This window comes from Artemia sp. Qi Xiang Cuo, chromosome 6 (assembly GCF_049724085.1).
Source record: "Artemia sp. Qi Xiang Cuo chromosome 6, ASM4972408v1, whole genome shotgun sequence".
Classification (NCBI taxonomy): domain Eukaryota; kingdom Metazoa; phylum Arthropoda; class Branchiopoda; order Anostraca; family Artemiidae; genus Artemia; species Artemia sp. Qi Xiang Cuo.
In genome coordinates, this window is record NC_142799.1 from 22720665 (window position 1) to 22741797 (window position 21133).

Sequence of the window (21133 nt, forward strand, 5' to 3'; positions counted from 1 at the left end):
GTAACAACTGTTGCTACCCGTTTGTTTTTGATTGTTATTTTTTCGTGCTTTTGCCTCCCCTCACATGTATCTATACCAAGGATGTTACGATTGCTATAAGCTTCCTACTTTTTTATTGTGTTTGATTGTGATACTACTTTTTGATTGTTATTTTTTCGTGCTCTTGCCACCCCTCACATATATCTATACCAAGGATGTTACGATTGCTATAAGCTTACTACTTTTTTATTGTGTTTGATTGTGATACTACTTTTTGATTGTTATTTTTTCGTGCTCTTGCCACCCGTCACATATATATATACCAAGGACGCTACGATCGCTATAAGCTTCCTGCTTTTTTATTGCTTTTTTTATTACTGCTATTTCCTTGTTATTGTGTTTGATTGTTATACTACTTTATTGTTATTCTTTCCTACTTTCTGCCATACTTGTTTCCTACTTCTTTAGTACATAAATCCATACCAAGGATGTTATGATTGATATAAGCTAAATAAACAGTTATGATGTGAATGGGATTATCCTTAACTCCGTTTTTTACTCTGTTTAATTAAAATGACAAACCTGTTATTTATCTGATAAAACAATAAAAATATTCAATAAAAAGCCATTGTTGTTAATATTAGAAAATAAAATACAAATCTCAAAGCATAAGTTATCAAAATAAACAATCAGCACTAATGAACAAATTAATTTTTAGGAGAAATCAACATTGCAATACTGCTATAAAAATTCTTCAACCTTGTACATTTACTGGAAGAAGAGATAGAAAAGAAACAGTTATACTCCTAGACATTTTAAGTCTATCAGGAGTAATGTAAAAAGTTCCGATCCATAATATTCTTCTACAGAGAAAGACAATCAGAGCTCCTTTACTTTACTAGTTAACTAATAAGTAAATTTTGCCGGTATTTGTTTTTGTAATTCTTAGTTAACACTGAATCTTTTTTTTTGCCGAACGTATTGTTAGCTCACTAAAAAGTTGTTAGTTCACTATTGTTATTGTTTTTCACTTGTTAGCTCACTTTTAGTGTTAGCTTACTTTTAGTGTTAGTTCACTTTTCACAGTGTTAGTTCACTTTTAGTATTGTTAGTTCATTATTAAGAATACTTTGTTTTTAGATATCTATAGAGAATTTCTGGCAATACATTCGAACTCAGAAGCTCATGTTTTGATTTCAATGATGGAGATCCAACATTTTGGCTAGTAATGCCCCTGGGTGGAACACTCCATGGCAAAAGCAAACTCTTGCAAAACGTGATTTGTTTAGGATTTCATTAATGGACCTCTTTATTAATATCGCTCACTTGAGGCTCTACTTTAAATCTGGAGTTTACTCTTCTTCTTCTAAAATGAAACAAGAGCTGTAGAATGTTCACAAAATGGTTGATCTATAGTCAAGATGATTTCGGCCTTCTTCATTGTTTTGGTGGGTTTAAGGCCTCACCTTCCTGAACCTAATGGCATGTTCCTTATTTCTTGTACGGCTGACATTATAGCAACTTCGAATTTTCTACCAAACTATTTCTAACCCTTCTATTTGCAAAAGCCTGGTGATCTTTCTTAGTTCACTTCTTGGCAAGTAAAAAGATAAAAGCAAAAAAAGTAGACTTCGAACGCAACTCAGAACAAATAATGAGAGATAACACAATATTACAAGGTATTGCAAATTATTCAACTTTGAAATGTTTGACTTTAAGAAAAACACTTACCATTACTTCTACCTCCAATCCTAAACCTTTTAGGAACCCAGCACATTCAAGAGCAATGTAGGACGCACCCACGCATAAAGTCTTACCAGGGGAGTGAGGCAAGGAAAAGATATCATCAGAGGTAATGCAGTATTCTTTTGCTCCAGGGATAGAAGGATACCTAGGACGACCACCTGTGGCGATAACAACATGTCTAGCTGTTATTATCCTCTCTTTATTCCTCTTGTCAACAGTCTGAAAGGAAAAATAGTAAATACAAAATATAATAATTATAATTTATTTACTACCCACAAAAACACTACAATAAGTGTTAGAATATGGAGTACAAATAAATTAAATATACAGAACATACAACAAACGAAAAAATATTAGCTATAGAAAAAATTTAACAAGATAATTATAAGGAGAAAGTCGATCAAGAGCAGTACTTGAGAGCTTCCTGTGTAGCTTTCCCAACTTTAATGTTATGTCAGGTATATAATATTCATTAATTAGAAACCGGTTACGTGTTCAAGGAGGAACGAAAAGAAGAAACTTAAAATATCTGAAATAACTACCCCGGATTCTTTTTAAATCGCTTTTTTTCAGAGCGGAGAAAACTCCTGCCGTGTAAAGGACTGAAAGGTCACAATTGGTAGAGTTTCGTAAAATAAAAATATGAACTGCAACAAATACATAATTCATGATGACAGGTGAAAAGAAAGTGGCGGTACCATGATTTTTTTTTTGGGGGGGGGGGGGGGCAAAAAATATACTGATCCGATAAAATTGCGTTGGGAGCAAGTTTAGTTAACGCAAACTTGAGTTAATTAAGTAAACTACACTACTTTAGACTACGCTAGGCCCCCCCCCCGGGATCCGCCACTGTAAAAAGATGACAACAAAAACGGCGGATTAAAAGGAAAAAAATGAACATATAATTTGTGATTGGGACAAGGGAGCGCCTAATAAAACAGTATAAGCTATGGAAATTTCAAAGTGGGGGTAGCACCCTTTGTCTTCCTTTGAGGTGGAATTTGGTTAGTGAACGGCAATTAAACTCGGTGATTTAATTGTGAACTGACAATTTAAACTTATAAATATTACGACGGCAATTTTATATCTGCCAAATGAAAATTAGCCAGCTATTCTTCAAAAGAACTAGATTGATTACAGTCCCTGAAACTATGATAGGAAACAGTCTTAGTTATTTCTTACGCTAAGATTTACTGCTGCAAGCAAACAAAACTAAATAATTTACGAGCAAATCACTGAAAATACAAAAAGGTATTTTTCACTAAAAATAACCCAAAAAGGTGTTTTTCAAAATCTTAGGGGGTATACGCCCCCCACCCACCACCCCAAATTGATAACCCTAGAAGGAGGTAGCAGTACCAATATTTTCACGAAAAATTGAGTTTGTATGACTAGAATTCTAACCAACATAGGTAGTTCATTTGTTGTTTTAATGCATGCTTATCAAGGAGTGTTTTTTCAGCCCCCTCCCCTATTTTAGGAAAAAAATTGCTAACCCCACCTTGGTATTTAGAAATAAACAGTAATACTAAATTAAATAGCATTTTTATTGCATTCTTGTACGACCATTAGTGTACATTAAGAACCATCAGCCCCCCCCCCAAAAATCAAACTAGCAACCAACACACGAACAGGTTTTGAACTTTCTTTTTGTATGCAATTTGTCCTACCTCTTTTTGTTTATTACTGATATTTGACTCAAAATCTTAGAACGACCGATCGTATTTAGGTCAATACACGCCATCGTGATTTAGTAAGATATTTAAGCTTTGTAAATACTAAATTCATTGAGAACACGCAGACACAAAAAACAAGAATACCGTATACAGAACTTGTTTCGAATAGGACAACGCCCATATCCCAAGGTTTAACTCGTTTAACCGATCTACTAAACCAATTCTGGATAATTAAAGTAAATGACCAAAATGAGCTTCCATAAAACAGTGTTACAGTTTTAGAAAATACGAACAGGGTTATATTCAAGGCCATATCCAGGGGATACTGTTTTTGCCCCCCCCCCCTCCGACAAAATCCTGGATAGGTCCTTGGTTAGGTGTGGTATTCACGCGGAACATAAATAACCGAAAAAAAAAAATCCCATCAGTATCATCCTCTCTACTTAATCCACAGTTCCACACTACTAAACTGGTTTTCTTGAAACACTACCCTAATGACATAAAGAGATCTTAAAAAGTATTGAGATTATTCTAAAGCGTTGAGTTTAACTGAACAAAATTGAGCACAATTAAACATAATTGGCTTAAAAACGGATTGGATCCAATATTATTAAGTATCTAGTAGTAATATTATCCAATAATCAAGGCTTACGAAATTCCACAGAGAACAGGGAAATGTATTCCCTAATTTTAGTTTGAATCCATTTTTACTCACAATGCGTCTTAAAAAACAGACAATTCTAATAATTTGAGCAGGATTTTAAGGCCCTGTGATACCATTAAAGTCATTTTGCGAGTCCCAGCATCGGCTGACAGCTTCAACGATAAAGAATCCATTAGAAAATTTTCCCCGCAACACAGGGAAATTCCCAAGCAATTTTGGTAATAACTGTTAGGGGACCTTAAATGTGTCAACAGCTCGAATAGCTAACGAAAGGCTAGTTTAAAACAAAGCAAACTTATAATCTCTAACTAATTGATAAGCAAAACGCTGTTGATTCAATGTACACACAGCATAAATAATATGCACCCTGTGTCCGAAAAGATTTCTATCAAGACAGTTGGGGAACTTTTAAAGTTGTCAAATTATCCAATGACACTTCTTTTGAGCTGAATTTTTAATGTTTTCCAAGCAGGTATGCTATAATAATTTTAGGAAATGCCCTTTCATAAACTTAAAAAAAATGTGATCCGTTCAATCGAAAAAACAAAATTCACGATTTCTAATGATCTAAGTTTCGCTAAATCTGAATATCTCAAACTGCAGCACAAAACGAGAGAAGATAATTAGTTCTTCTAAGATTCCCAGGAAAGTAGGAGTTGGCTTTTAGTTTTCTGTCGTTTATTAACATGCCTTATCCAAGCTCCATAAGTTATGGCAAGAACGTCAAACCAATTCTGAATAGTTTGCCCACAAACAAAAAAAGTTTATAATAGACGAGATATGATGATAATCTATGGTATCGAACGGTCTTAAGCCATATTCTTTTTTTTATCCAAGAAAACATCTTCATAAATCCTATAAAACATTATATATCAGAATTTGGGAAAAATACAGGTAACAGTTCTATGCATGGTCTCTTCTGAACTAAAAATTATGATAATCGGAAAATAATAATATTGAATAATTAAAGAATAATTACGATAATAGTAAAAAAAAATTATGATAATAGGAAAAGAACAAACGACATAATGTAAAATAGGCAAAACATACAAAGACATTTAAAAGAAAAACACAAATGCTGTAAAAAAACAAAAGAAAAATTCATATTAATTTATCATACAGAAAGCCATAGAATTTTTCCAAAAATTGTCAATAGAATTACTGATAAATGCATCAGTCTTTTCATTCACGATTTCACAAAATAGCATTATTTGAAACTACAGAGTATTAATAGAGAGAATTAGCATTATTATAAACTATGCAGCAGCATTACTAAAGTTTACAGAGATGCTTCTAATTTAACTGCATTCTAAAGATCAAGCTGACTGGCTTCCATATGTATATTCATTTGAAAATTAGCGTCAAAACCATTTTGTGATTTTTACATTTTCAAGTTCAAAAGGAATATCATCGACAAACAAATAAACAGAAAAGGATACCTAATTTAAGATGTTTCGTCGAAGGAATATCATCGACTGAACTGAACAAAATTATGGTACAAACATAATTGTGCAGTAGATACTAAGAGTGATTAAAAGCAAGAGAAAGCTACCTTGAGAGTATGCGGGTCCAAGAATGAAGCATACGCATTGATGTAATCCACTTTCTTATCCCTGAGCTGTACTCTGTAGCCCCAATTCAGCGATTTTATATATTCTTGTATTTTTTCGACCATCTTATTCCAATCGTGCGTCACTAGATAAAATGAACATTGAGAAAAAAAAAAAAACAATGAGAGACTAGAGAGACACGAGAGAACAATAAGAGAATAATCTTAGAGACAAGAACACTTCTTCTAGAATCCTAGAAGTCTAAAATGCACGTCACAGATATAAACTCAAGTCAACATTTTTTGCATCAAAAGAAATTTACAGACCCTTTCACTGAAAATAAGGATTAATACTAAGAAATGACAAAGAAAGAGTTTCCTATAGAATAATAGAAATTAATTTTAATCTAATTCAAATCTACTTAACCACACTTAGTAAACCCAAATGCACATACAAAAAAAAAAAAAAAAAAAAAAAAAAAAAAAAAAAAAAAAAAAAAAAAAAACCGATTGATTCGTGTATTTAAACCGAACCTTTCTGTTTTAAATTTTTCCTTTTTTGTGCAGTAATCTTCATTAATTTAGCCTCTGAACAGTTACTGCAAAGGATATGCTCGACATTATTCTTTATCAACAGGAGAACAAAACAACAGAAGTCAACCATTCGAAAGAGAAACTCACTTAAAAGAATTAATAATTATAGACTTATTATAAGCCAAACAAGGTCATATAAGATAATATTCGAAAATTTAATCTACAACGTAGCAATGTAAGTCTACTCCCCCCTCCTGGCAAAAGGAACAACAAAAAAACACGAACTTTTTTTTTCTCTAAGGAGAGAAAAAAAATTCTGCACTCTAATCCTTTCAATGTCATGCATACAAAAATTTTTCTCATTATACACCTAACAAGGGCATACAACACAGTATTTCATAATACACACACAAGAAAAGCACAGCTCTATCATTGGTAAATAAATTGGGATGCAACCATTAACCCCTTCCGTCACGAATTATTTTCCTAGGTGAAAAAAATTATTCCCTGATTTAAACCTACTATTTAGAGCATAAGTAAGCCATTACCGAAGTGATTTGCTCAAATTCATTTATTAGGATGACGAAAATAGATGTCCAGTTAATTGGACAACGTGACCACTTTACTTTACATGAAAATCCTTGAAACAATTTCTTTCGCCCCGAAAGCAGAGCTCGACATTGCATTTTTGACATCTAGTTGTGGTTTTTAGCTTGCAGCCGTCCATCTTGCATCTCTGGGCGTGCTTGTCCCCTGTATTTACAGGCCAGTGATGATATCCATCATATCGCACATCAGACACAGGCTTGCAGCTGATCTTCCGCTTCCTCCCTACCGTTGTTTGCTCTTCTGTTTCCACGTTTGATTCCCTTGGTCGACCAACTGATCGAAGTGTTGACGTGTGTGCTTGGATTAGGGCACAGGCGACCTCCTTCCGGAAAGCAACAAGATCCAGCTTGTCTCTTCTACCCAGAGATAAGGATTGGCAGTCTCTGATGTATTCCATCCATGAATTTGTGACTGCTAGATCAATCATGTGAAAAATCAATCGCAGTGGCCACTTTCGAGATCGGATGAAGGTACGATACAAACTCATCAGGTGGTCGACTTTATCCACCCCACCCATACTGGTATTATATCTTCTAATAACTTCTGGTTGTGGAACTTGTATGTATCTACTTTCGGCTTTCGACCACCGTCGTGCATGTCCTATTTCACCGATCCCAACCAAGTTTGAGGCCATAGAAACGATGTTGTTGTCAAGCCATCGGACTATAACCAGCTCGTCTGCACCTAGTACAATTTCTTCCATTGCTCCTCGACCTTCTTTTTTCATCTCTTTTTCTGGCTTGACGGGGCACCGAGTCATTCGATTGGCGCGAACAGTACCAGTTCCATACCATCCTTCCTGTCTCAGAGCTTGGAGCAAGGGGATTGACGTAAAGAAATTGTCGGTGTAGAGCTTGGTCCCTTTTGGAATCTTTCTTCCTGTCATAAGCTTCATGACAATGCCACCCCCAACCCCCAATGCCTTGTATTCTTCAGGAATGATTGTCGTCTTTCCCTGATACACGTCAAAGTTTAGGACCAAGCCATCAGAATTGCAGAGTAAATACAGCTTGATCCCCCATGGACAGGGCTTTCCTCTAATGTACTGTTTAATCTCAAGCTGACCTGTAAATGGGCACATTTGCTCATCTATAGAAACATTTTCATGGGAAAGCAGCTGCTGGCATCGTGCTAGCACCCTATCTATAACTGGCTGAACTTTCCAGAGACGGTTGTTCGGATCTTTGGCAGTTTCTTTGTCAACCAAGTGAAAGCAGGCTCTCAGCCTCATAAAACGGTTTAGACCCATGGCATCTGCAATGAGGGAAACCCTAGTTGCCTGGCTCCAATACCATCGGTACCTTGGAAATTTCATGCAGCCCATCACCAAGTGAATGCCAACGAACTTGCGCATTTCTGTAGGATTGGTTACAATGGGATTATTTACATTCTGCTGAATACTGTATCTATTTGTTTCGATGGCAGCCAAATCGAAGAAATCGCTATCAATGTACTTACAGAAGTATTGAAAGGGTGTTGATAGTTGTTCGTTGGCAGCTGTTGCAGTATCAGACCAAGCTGGAATGATTGGGATAAACCGTTTTCTTTTCCATATCACTCGCTGTTGAGTAACGGTCTTAGGCCCAGCCTGGGATATGAGTGGCATATCATCGGGGTCGCTTGAATCAGAAGACACTTCATAAGGATCGAGTGTCTTTAGTGGTGTTAGTTTTGTTCCATTTGTTTCTGATAAGTATTCTTCATCGTCATCTTCAGATACTTCCATATCTGACAAGTCACTGCCAATTGCATCGAAGAAATCAAGTAGTTTATCTGGCTGGATGCGCATGGTATTTCGTCTTGATGAACCTACAAAAAGGAGAGTTTGGATGCGGCGCTGAGAGAGAGAGAGAGAGATATTTATTTCAAAAAAATCGCTATCACAAGCCCACAAAGGGCCGAATTCGGAGTTTGGAGTCAACAACAAATAAATGGTTACACTGAAAATGCAAAGAACAACAACGAAATAGAGAAAACCATAATGACAATCATTTAAAAGTCAATAGTTAAAACTTTAAAAAGTCAATTAAAAAATTAAAAAAAAGCAAAAATTTGTCAAACTAAACTTAGAGCCAGACATAAATGCATTAAAAACTGGTCAAACTAAACTTAGCAAAAAAAATAAATTAATTTAAATTAAAAGTGATACTAATAAAGTGTCAGAAATTAAACTACACTAAAACAAGAAACGAGTTAAAGACAAAAAACTCTGGCCAAGAAAGGGGGGGGGCGAGCAAAATTTCGCAAGAAACTGGGCCGTACCCACCCCACATAAAAAAAAAAATCGGGCCAAAAAGAAACAATTTTGACATGTTATTAATTTTATATGTACTGAAGGGGATAAAAGTTCTTTCGTATCTGGCAGGAACGCAGCGAAGGGGGGACAAAGCAGGGATGGGCTCAGAAACAGCTCGAGGCGGCCGTAATCTGGATGGGGAGTGACGTTTGGGGAAAATACTTGCCGTCCGAGGGTTTGTTATGGCATTTTTGCCATAACAAACGTGCTCTTCCGTGCGCTGGAAGAGCACGTGTAACGTTGTCCACTTAACTGGACAAGGGGAATAAATGACAAGCAGCAATGACATCTGTTCAATTTTCCGATAAAAATATTCGTTTTTCAAGATAGTAGATGGCATCCAAACTACCATAAAACCAAGCCATGCGTCATTTATTTCTCTAAACCTAGTCGCGCAGTCCAGATAATTGGACAGAACTTCAGCATAGCCTCAAGCACATACTTCAAGTGATTTCGGCCATAAAAAAATACCTGTCTATTTCTAATGATCCATATTTTGACACAATAATTTTTTTTCGATCATTTTATGTCTTTTTGAAGCAGAGAAAAAATTATTTTACCTGGTTTTTCCCAATCCATTGTTTCCAATAAAGTCGATGTTCACGTGCTGTCAGGGTGAGAATTAGCGATAAACTGAGGCGATTACACCCCTGAGGCTGTAGCCAGCGAACAGGAGAATATATTAGTGCGATCATATTTACGAAATTCCTAATAGTTAGGAAAAGAAGAGCATTTTTAATTTTGTCCAACTAACTGGTCACGGTGACGGAAGGGGTTAAGGGCAAAAAAATTCCTAATGATACCATAGGACATGGATATAAAACGTTCATTGTTATTTAAAGAACTTCATACGTTAAGAAGTCTAATGCCTCAACTTTTAGAAAAGTTTGCCATGACAGTATCCTCTTTTCCTGCGTAAGGTGTGAACAGTTTGCCTCTCAACCTGGTAGGATTTAATATACAAATCTATATTTAGGTCTCAACTTTTCTCTACATGAGTACATAAACACAGGCGAGGATGGGAGAAGGGGTTAATTGGTCCAAAGCCCCTCCACCGCATTATATTAAGGTACAAGAATACACCTTCGACATTTCCTATCCCTACACGCGGCTAAAACCTGGAAACAAATACGTCTAAATTAACGGAGTTGCAGGACAATTTAAACTCTCAAAAACGTGGAAATCTCAATTAATCCACACATTTCATAATTATTATAACAGGTACAATCTTGAACTTATTAGTTTAGAGTCAAGATATTTAATTGATTTCGAAATTAAAAATACAGGATTTCTATCAGAAGCAGTGCTAGTTGATGAATTTCAAATTGCCATCAGCACTTGAGCCAAAAGGGAAAGGGGTCGTTTTCTTCCATTTTAGAATCATACTCACAGCAATAACGATTATACGTCGTTACTCTTGGAATTATCTTCATTTGCCTTTAAATGTATTGAGACAATTTGAACAAATTTTAAAGGACTCTTAGGTCTAAGAATAGGGTTTAACGACACCAACAATCTCTGTCTTTTATCAATATCTCTGTTAACAATCTCTGTCAATGCTTATTTTGAGGTTTAAATAGTTTTCTTAGACGAAACTGCCAACCCATTTATAATTAAAATTAAATAATATTGTAAAAAACGGGCTAAACTTCTAATTAAGACCACAAAAAAAGAAATAGAAATACCGACAAAAGTCCAAATATTTCAGTTTCAAGTTTAGAAGCCCTTTTTAAGAAAACAAGACTTAAAAAAGAAAATAACATCAAGAGAGGAAAAACCCTATAACAGAAAACCAAGACGAAAGAAACTCACATACAAAGACAAAGAAACTCACATCCGAAAACTTGAATTTGAGCTTAAACAACATTCAGATTAATGAATTCCATGACTGTTTTACGACTAATAGTTCCGGTCCGAAAAATGAAAAAAAAGAGAGAAGCAAACTTGTCGTATTGGACAGAGACTACAATTTTCATTTTAAGATTTTCTTTCACTATTTTGTCTAAATCGCACAAAGAAAATGATGCCTTTGAAGCACGAACAAAAGGTCAATTTGACAAAATTACGCTCGGTCGTCTCTGTAACGCCATGTTCGCGCCACATGTCTTTTTTTTAACCCCTTTATGGAATTGCTTTAGAAAAACCGAACGTAACCAAATTCGTTCAATTTTTTGTGGGTATTGCAAATATTTATTGGGAATTCCCATATGGTTCAGAAACTCTTATGTTTCGCAGACGTACTATATTTTTGAGATAAGTAAGACAAAGGATGAGTTGTATACCCGTTTCAAAAGTCGAAATAGAACAATACACGACTTTCCATTGACTAGTCTTGTGCATTAAAATCGTGATTTTGATTTCGTTTCTTTTCTCTTTTTCATAGTTATCACAGTTTAATTTTGTTTTGTAGCGTTGTGTGATTTTTTTTTCGTAATTTTTTTTTATTTCGTTTTTGTAAATACTTCAAGAATTTAAATGTATTTGTATGAATGGTTAAAATAAAATTATTATATATATATACATATATATATATATATATATATATATATATATATATATATATATATATATATATATATATATATATATATATATATATATATATATATATAGGCCTAAATGTATAAATTACATGTTAGGCCAAAAAAGTCCCAGATTTATCACCGAAAAATTTAGACTTATAAATACCTTATCTTTTAACTAATGCTTCAGTTCAGCCACAACCGCCTCTTTAGTTTCCTGCTTTTTATGGTCACATTAGACATTTGAGATTAATAATTAAAGACAGTCAGTCAATTACACAAACGGCTTACCTTTATCTGGTGTATTCCAGCCAAAAGCATGTGAATCATCTAAATATTTTCCAATCAATGCCGATTGGTGCATAAGTTTCTTCGGTATACAACCCACATTCACGCAAGTACCACCGAGACCCCAAGTGGTTCCGATAGGGGTTGGCTTCACAAAGTCACATACTGCAACTTTTTTCCCAAGCAACGCTGCTTCCTTAGAAGCCGCTAATCCTCCAGATCCCCCACCAATAACTACTAGGTCATATTCATAGTTCTCTAGTTCACCGTTCTCTTGTTGATCTTGTGAAGGACGAAAATTTAACAGAGCTTGAAGTCTCCCACTTCTTTGGGCTGAAAGAGTGGCATCACAGCCACCGACATGATTTCCGGCGACAAACACGCTAGGAACTGTTGCAAGTCCAGTACGCGAACGTAATTCCTTCTGAATACTGTCACCATCAGCTGAAAAGAAATCAGGGTTAAAATGAATAAATAAATCTGCTTGTCTACAAACCAACAAAATTACTCATATTGGTGTTGTTAGTTTTCAAGACCCGAAGTAAAAAACCTCGTTGAGTAGCTTTTGTACAGGATTTCGAGCGCCAAATCCAAAAACATCAAACCAAGGAAAAACAAAATGTGCATTTTATAATTTGGAAAATAACTGAAAACTAAACTTATTCACAACATAACACTATCAACAGTACACATGGAAGAGAATCTCTCATTTGGATACATACTAGCCACACCAGAAAACAAATAATATTGAGCATACTTAAAGTAGGAGCTGAGGGACAACTCATCCTACCGCTAGGATGCACCAGATGGTTACACCTCTGTCTATAGTCGTAGGTCATATGGCTGACAATTTCGGTAAAGGTCTAAAATTGGGCCTCTTCAGATTGAGACATTTTAGCCAAAAAGAGACACATTTTTAGACTGCTAATTTTAAGCGTATTTTTTTATGGTTTGGTCACGTTTTTGACAAGTCTCAGTCCCCTTACGATGCTCTCATATAGCCCTGGGTTGTATAAAGAAACTAACCAAAAAATAATGGAATTCTTACTTTATAATATGCAGCCAAGTTCAATGAATCACATTCCTTGTGTTTTCTCATTTTTATCTGTTTTTGAATCAGTTTTCATCAACTATTATGTTACTTCTTTCTACATAGCTTAATGCTATATGAGACCATTAGAGGGGGGCTACAGATGAATTGCCAAAATCACAAACCAAGTCATGAAAATAAGCATAAAATTAACAGTCTAAAAATATTCCTCTTTTTGTTCTAGCATGACTTTTTCGAAATTCAAGACTTTTACAATTTCTAGCTTGGTTCAATCGTCAGAAACCCCAAACAGGTCGAGGTTAAAATTTTGACGGTGTTTACATGGCATCCTATCTGGGCCTCCATAAGGCTTTCTCAAGCTCTAGTGGGTTTGCACTGAAGTGCATTTGAGACAAAAGTGACATCTGGTCTCCGAAAGGTACGGTCAAATTTGGAGGCGGCGGATGGTCTATTCAAGTTTCCAAGGTAGTATTTTTGTCCGTATCTCTGCCTTACTGCTTTGCTTGCCCCTCTGTCGCGGAGAGTCAATCCAAACCATCGTTTCCAACGCGGTGCAAAAGTACAGTTTTTGGTACAATTTTGAGGTCCTGGTACAATACGGTGCATTTAGAAATGTCTTGGTACAATCAAATTTTCAAATATATTTTTGTTTTACTTGCTCCTTTCTGGCTTCAATATCTGACTAGTTTATCAAAATTTTCTTCTCGTTGCGAAAAATATTTAACTTGCTGGTGATGGTACAAATTAATCTCTTAAGGTATCATTTTAGTCGAAAAAATGGTAAAGTTTTCTTCAAAACGTTGGCAACATTGTTCCGAACATGTATCCCATATATATGTGGTCAAAGAGGATTAGCGCCCGAATTTCGAATTTTTATCGAAGTTTTGCAGCCGTACAGGAGAGAGCATACAAGGATTTCGTAAACTCATTGTCTCTTTAGTAAGAAATTAAATAATTCGTAAGTTGCGTATATTTATTACTAATAAAAACGTTCGTAAATAAATTGAACAAGTTTCAAGAAAGCCGTTTCACCAAATAAAAGTAAAATTAATATGCAAATTTTGTTTTAATTATTCATGTACAGTGAGCCAATATCAAAACCTGCATTAATTCAAAAACGCTCAAAGATTAACTAAAAAAAAGTTTTTTTTAGCTAAAAGTAAGGAGCGACGTTAAAACTTGAAACAAATAGAAATTATTCCTTGGGCTATATGAAAGTGGCTGTCCCCTCCCCAACTCCTCACTCTTGACGCTAAAGTTTTTTATTGTTAAAAAAAAATAGAGTCGTGAGAAAGTTAAACTTTAGCTTAAAGAGCGAGACGTTGAGGAGGGGACAGCCCCTTTCATATTCGGAATAATTTCTGTTCGTTGTGAGTTTTAATGTCGTTCCTTACTTTCAGTTAAAAAAAACTTGTTTTTTTTTTTAATTTAATTTTTGAACGTTTTTGAATTAATTGAGGCTTTGATATTGGGTCACCGTACATGAATAATTAAAACAAAATTTGCATATTAATTTTACTTTTATTTGGTTAAATGGCTTTCTTGAAACTTGTTTAATTTATTTACGAACGTTTTTATTATTAATAAATATACGCAACTTAAGAATTAACTTACGTAACGAACTTCTATATTCATATATTTGTAATACGTATATTAGGGGGTTCACCCCCTAGTCAATACCTTGCTTTTCAAGCCAAAGTTCGAATTTTGTTCCAATTTTTTAAAAATGACCTCTTAATCACAAAGGCCGTTAATTAGAATAAATAGCTCTTATGAAAGTACTAAGAAATCTTTGGCATAAAGAGCAAGACACTGACTAGGGGTTGAACCCAATCATATAATAAATATTTACCGTTTGTTCTAAGTTTTGACGTTGCTCCTTACTTTCACTTGAAAAACTTTTTTTTTATTTAATTTCTGATCTTTTTCTTTAATAATGATGGGAAATCCGGCGCCCCCTTCATAGCAATGTCCCTTCCTCCATGAAAACTTCCTTCATGGAAAGATCCTCCCATATAACGCCCGACCCACCCACCCCCCTCCACCTACCAGAAAAATCCCCCCTGAAAACGTCTGTATACTTCCCAATAACCAATACTATATGTTAACATAAGTTGATAACTTTCAGCCCTCCCCCCGGGGACTTCGGGGAATTAAGTCATCCTAAAAGACATAGTTATCATATTTTCGACCATGCTGAACAAAATGGCTATCTCAAAATTTTGATCAGGTGACTTTGGGAAAAAATGAGCGTGGGAGGGGGCCTAGTTGCCATCCATTTTTTTGGTCACTTTAAAAGGACACTAGAACTTCCGTTCCAATGAGCCCTCCCACAATATTCTAGGACCACTAGGTCAATACGATCACCCCTGGAAAAAAAAAACAACAACGAAAATAAACAAATAAACATGGATCCGTGATCTTTCTTCTGGCAAAAAATTCAAAATTCCACAGTTTTGTAGATAGGTGCTTGAAACCTCTACAGTAGGCTTATATTATACACTTAATATGATGGTGTGATTTTCATTAAGGTTATATAACTTTTGATTAGTAAGACTAAACTTGACGAAACTTATATATTCGAAATCAGCATCAAAATCTGATCCTTTTGTTGTATCTATTGGTATAAAAATTCCGTTTTTTAGAGTTTAAGTTACTATTGAGCTGGGTCGCTTCTTACTTATAGTTCGTTACCACGAACTGTTTGATAATGAGGAGCTTCTTTAAGAAGCTGGTAGGATAAACATCAATAAAGAACGAGCAAATTATTAAATATAAAGAACTGAAAAAAAAAACACCACAATACAGCAGACTGCATATATAAGAAAGAATTGAATAAAAAGGGACTATTTCGAAGATGTAAATAACGAAAAACTGAAATTAAAATTTCTACAATTTGACAGATGACTATGGACTGCTCTTTTATCTTAGAATTGTTCCATTCTTCAGATCATATGTTCCGAATGATGGCCGGCGTTTACCACCCCTCCCTCCGGAATATATAGAAAATGACGGGAGTCTAATAGAAAATAAAACCAAAAAGATATAAAATTATTTTTTTCATGAAAAAGACTATGTTAACAAAAAACGAAGAGAAATGAATTAAAAAAAAACTTCAAAACATGTTTGTCGAAGATAATTAAAGAGCTCCACTAAGCCAAAAATGAGTAAAAATAAATTCAAATAGCTTTTCAAGCTTAAAACTACTACAAATCACCATCAATAAATAAATTAAATCCAAAATAAACAGATATTGCAATAAATAACCGAGTCAAACCCAAAACGAACAAAAGCTAACATGAGTAGGGATGACAACCCCCACGCCTTCTCAAGACCAGAACATAATTTGCACTTTACTGAAAACAAAATACATTTTAAATGTTTTCACTTTTTGACCTTAATAACTAAAGAATTATTAAGACTTCAAGGAATAAAAATCAGAATATGTATATTAAACAGACAATTCACTGTTATTTGGATTCTTTTTTTTTTGGTAAAGTGCAAATTATGTTCTGGTCTTGAGAGGACATTGGGGTTGTCAGCCCAACTCCTTTTAATTTTTGCTCGTTTGAGTTTGACTAGGTTATCTACTGTAATTCCCGTTCGTCTTGGGTTTCATGCATGGTTGGGGCCAAATCATCCGACGCTTACCGTGTTTTCCCCCCAGATTTCTCCGGGTACCCATTTGGAGCTGGGTCGACTCTGGCTGACCTTACAGAGTCACGCCATTGACCCCCGTTCCAAACCAAATAACCAGCGACACCAGGACTCGAACCCCTGTTCTTAGAAAAAAAAACAAAAAAAAAACTCAGATAAAATTCGCAAATTTGAAAACCCTATTTCACGCGGGAGGAGGGGGATGTCTAGAACCGTTCTGAATGTGTACAAGCTCTTTAACCTTATATTTTCGAACTTCAAGTCAAATCGTTTGTTTCCACAAATATTGGCTAGGTTATTTTTTTTTATTAGTCAGACTCCATGTTTGCAAAAAAAAAAAGTGTGAATAAATATTTCCTCTGCTATAAGCGGTTCATAGGCGTAACATTTACTATTTTTATACGTAAAAGAATAGCTTTAAAGTGAGATTTTTCAAGCTTCGGTTGACTAGTTATTTTAACTAAACATTAAATTATGCAACCTTTCATTCCTTTGGGAAAATCCTATAAGTTACGTAACTGTGGTCATTAGATTGTATTTATCCGTGATAAACAGTTAAGAGAATTCTAAGCATGTCTAAACAATTTGGCCAGTTTTTCTCTCTCACTCATAATGTAAATTTGTTGACTTATGATTGTGTTAAAAAAAACTTTTTCAACAAAATTAGTTTATAAAAAAAGTAAAGAGCTCCATCAAACCAAAATGAACAAAAATAGAATCAAATAATCTACCAAGAATACAACTACCACAAATCAGCATCAATAAATAAATGAAACCCAAACAAACAGATATTAAAATAGGTAAGAGTCAAACTCAAAACGAGCAGAAATTATTGAGTAAGGTTCTAAACCCCAAACTTTCTAAAAGCCAGAATATAGTTTGTACTTCACTGAAAAAACTCAAATGAATTTACTGAAAAAAAAATGTGCATTGTCAGTTTAATATACATATACTGATATTTATTCCTTAAAACCTTAAAAACATTTTTTCAGTAAAGTATAAATTATATTCTGGCCTTTAGAAAACTTGGGGTTTAGAACCCTACTCATATTAATTTCTGCTCGTTTTGAGTTTGAGTCAACTCTGTGGCATAATTATGAATGCTTCAAAATATAAAACGAATTATATTATAACGATACAATTTTGTTCCCTTTATTTAGATCCATTATTGATGAATTACAAGGTCCCATAGCCATCAAAAGCAGAAAATAAAATGCCAGTGTTTCCTTCTATTTAGGTGGTCATAAAATAACCAACGTTGTCATAGTAACAAAATTGGATTTTTTTTTTTCTATTTTCGCACATAAAAAGACTGGCACCACAATAAAGGTGTTACCACGACGACTAGAGTAATGACTTAAACAACCTTCGATAAATCAATTAGAAATTCTAGGGCTTTTATTACAAAGCGATAAATTTGAAATATTTTTTTGATTTTTCACGAAAGCATGGCCATACGTAAGATTATAATTCGGAGGGAGGGGGTAATTGTCAGCTATATCAGTTTCCTACCATATGTAACCCTTTGGTTACATATGGAATTCAATATTCCCATAATTTCTTATGGGATCTTCTTGGTATGAAATTGAATTAAAGGTTAGAATATTTCCAAAATATACCAAGTATTTATGGAATCGCAAACAAATTTATGCAACTCCCAGCCACAGTCAAAAGCTCTATAGTAAAGAAAAGAAATTTCTAATAAATAAACAGAATAGACACGCTCAACATGATGAATTCAAGACATCTTTAAATGTTTATCTTACCACTTGACTCACAATGCTTAGCAAACCAATACTCGACTAACCACTGATATAAGGTGTGGTCAAATATTGCATATGAGAGACTAAGGTTGGCTTATCCTTAAGCAGTACAAAAGAGAAAAACAATAAAAGGAGAAACATTTTTAATTTAGGCTTAGAAAGAATATATTACTTATAAACAGAAAATACGGTAGAGCTCTTAGGGTAAAAATGTGAGTATTAGTTGCATTTAGACTGTTACAAAAAAAAACATGCATCCTGGCACTTTTTTTTTACTTAAAAAAAAGTATCAGGAAACAAAAAATCACTAGCAAGGCTATATCCGGGTGGGTGTTACCAGATTTACCCCCCGCCTGAAATCTTGTCCAACTCGTAAACAAGTAGCAAAAAATGCGTATCAATATTTTCCATGCGTTTCGTATTTTTTTTGTAGTACCCCCCCCCCAACAAAAATTCTGGGTATTCCCTTGGTCACCAGGACTGCTGCAGTAAATACTTCAATTATAAAGCAACAAGCCTAAAAAAAATGGAGTTGTCAATTGGAGTAAATCAAGCAGGTCCGTATCCAGGATTTTCAAAGACTAAGTTTAAATCTTCAAGATATCTCAAAAAGGTATCTATGGAAAGTACCAAAATAGTGAATTATGGAGTCACAAAAGGAAACAATCACAAAGGGAATTCTATCCAATTCAATTTCAGACGTCCGTCACTTCCTGTTTCGAAATTGCCATTAAATCTTTAAGGTTTCTATGATAAATCAAGCGATTAGATGAATATTCTTTACAGGAGATATGAAGGGCCAGGCTTCTATTTAAATTGACTTTAGAGAGTCACAGAAACATATACAACCACAAATCAACTCAAAGGATGGAAAGGTCCTTTAAATCTTGAGGTCAAGACAATTAACAAAATAGATAGCCGAATCTCGGCCAAACTTTGTGCAAAGTAACAGTTACTGTTTCTATCCATATCTTTTGGAGTGCACAGGTCACTCCGAACTCGGGGGTGGGGGCTTAAATTCTTTTCGCTAGGACAAGAAACAGGAGATTTAGTCAGAACTCAACCAAACTTTGTTGACAGTATATGTAAATGTCCACCATTAGAATATCGAAAACCTGGGAGAAGGGGTGTCCGGAATTTTTTTTCCATTGGAGGGTCTACTATAAGGGGCTAATAGATCTAGATCAAAGCCACTGAAAGGTATGAGCAAGCATACCCATCAAATTTATTTAGTGTCTGAATATAATCCATGATATCCAAGGGGAGAAGCAGTTTCTTACATTCACATCATCAGGACGTCTACCACAAAAGATGGTCTGATCTAAACCAAACTTTGTGAAATGTAAGAGCTAATAAGTAGATAGTAAGAGCGTTACGCCATTTGGTATTTGGACATAATGCAAACTTTGTGGGGATAAGGGGAGACAGGAATTTTAAATTCTTGTCAGCAGGACATGTAACAGCCGGTTCTGTTGGGTCCGAGCCGACTTTCGTTTAACTGAGATTAAGTCTCCCAGTTTTGCCAATTTGTGGGTCCGTACCCGTACCTCTGAGACAGGAGGAGGTCCTTGAATCCTTGTCATCACAGCTAAGAGAATAGCTCATTAGATATTATCCAAGATTGGTAGGATAAAAAAAATATTCTACTTATACCTTGTGGTATTTCGTACCCCATCCTACTTATGCGAATGTATCTCTTAGATACAGTAGTGTCCTTGCTAAGGTTTTGGAGATTGGATCTCGGCTTAGCTTCTGTATATGTAGAGGGGAGGGGGAATTGAAGGGAGTACCCCTAAAATCTCGTCGTCAAGATACCCAGCAGAAAAGTTTGTCAGACCTCAATAAAACCTGGTGGAAGGTAAGAGTAAGCACCCAGGTTTTACTTTTTGAAGATTTTACACCTGATCCGGTCTCCATGCAGGGGACCTAATATCCTACTTATACCTTCTAGGAACCAGAATCTGATTCGGCATTTGTGGTGGAGGAAAAGGCCACTAAATTCTTGTCAGCAGGACAACTAAATTTTTGTCGGAAGCAAGAGCTGCAGGCCTAGATTTCCCTTGAGGGAGTCTACTCATTTTATACTGTCGTGGAAGGAGGACATTCATGTCATCAGAACATTAACCACAAAGATTTTTCAGACATCAGCCAACCATGCTACAAATAGCAACTGATGCCTTTCCAGAGTTGAAAATTGATTAGACACTATGCTGGTCCCATGGGAGGTGCATTAGGTAGGACTGATAAAAACGGAAATTTTCACATCTTAGTGGAGGATAACCATTTTTCAAAATTTTGACTTGGGAGGATTGATTCAGGATCGTCTTTATACCAGTTTCCGGTGGAGACTAGCAGTTTGTACAGATATCATAGATGCCAGATCCGTTTCTAATGTACAACCGGAGGTCCAAATAGAGCCTAGTCTAGGTAGTTAGACAAAGGTAAAGCAGGACCGAGTCTTACTTCAAAGCTAAAGTGGGACCGACCGGAGACAAATAATTTTGGAACAATTAGTAGGAAAGGAATTTCCAAGCCTCCAGGTTATTATAGAGATTAGTAAGGTTGTTATTGCAGTATAAAAGGCGATGCAAATAGTAGTCATACTTAAAACGGAGATGAAGATAGGTTTTATATTCATTAACTTAACACGTTGAAGAAATAATTTCTTGGAAATAGGAATAACAGAATGATAAATAAGATAAGCGAAAGCTATGCAACAATTGTTCTCAAATTGTGTATTTACTTCTTAATTATATTTTATGAATATTAAAAGAATTAATTTGTGGGAAAATAAAAGGT

General features: G+C 35.0%; 1 protein-coding gene across 5 annotated transcripts in view; it reads right to left on the reverse strand.

Annotated features, from left to right (window-relative positions):
• The window catches only part of LOC148950998 (thioredoxin reductase 1, cytoplasmic-like), a 106811-nt gene that overhangs the window by 20840 nt on the left and 64838 nt on the right, over window positions 1-21133 (reverse strand). For all 5 annotated transcript variants that reach the window (XM_089090540.1, XM_089090541.1, XM_089090539.1 and 2 more), the window contains 3 exons: window positions 11867-12307; window positions 5618-5760; window positions 1711-1944 (listed from right to left, as the gene is read on the reverse strand). In XM_089090540.1, the coding sequence (XP_088946666.1) occupies window positions 1711-1944; window positions 5618-5760; window positions 11867-12307 (818 nt within the window). The remainder of the gene's footprint in view (window positions 1-1710; window positions 1945-5617; window positions 5761-11866; window positions 12308-21133) is intronic.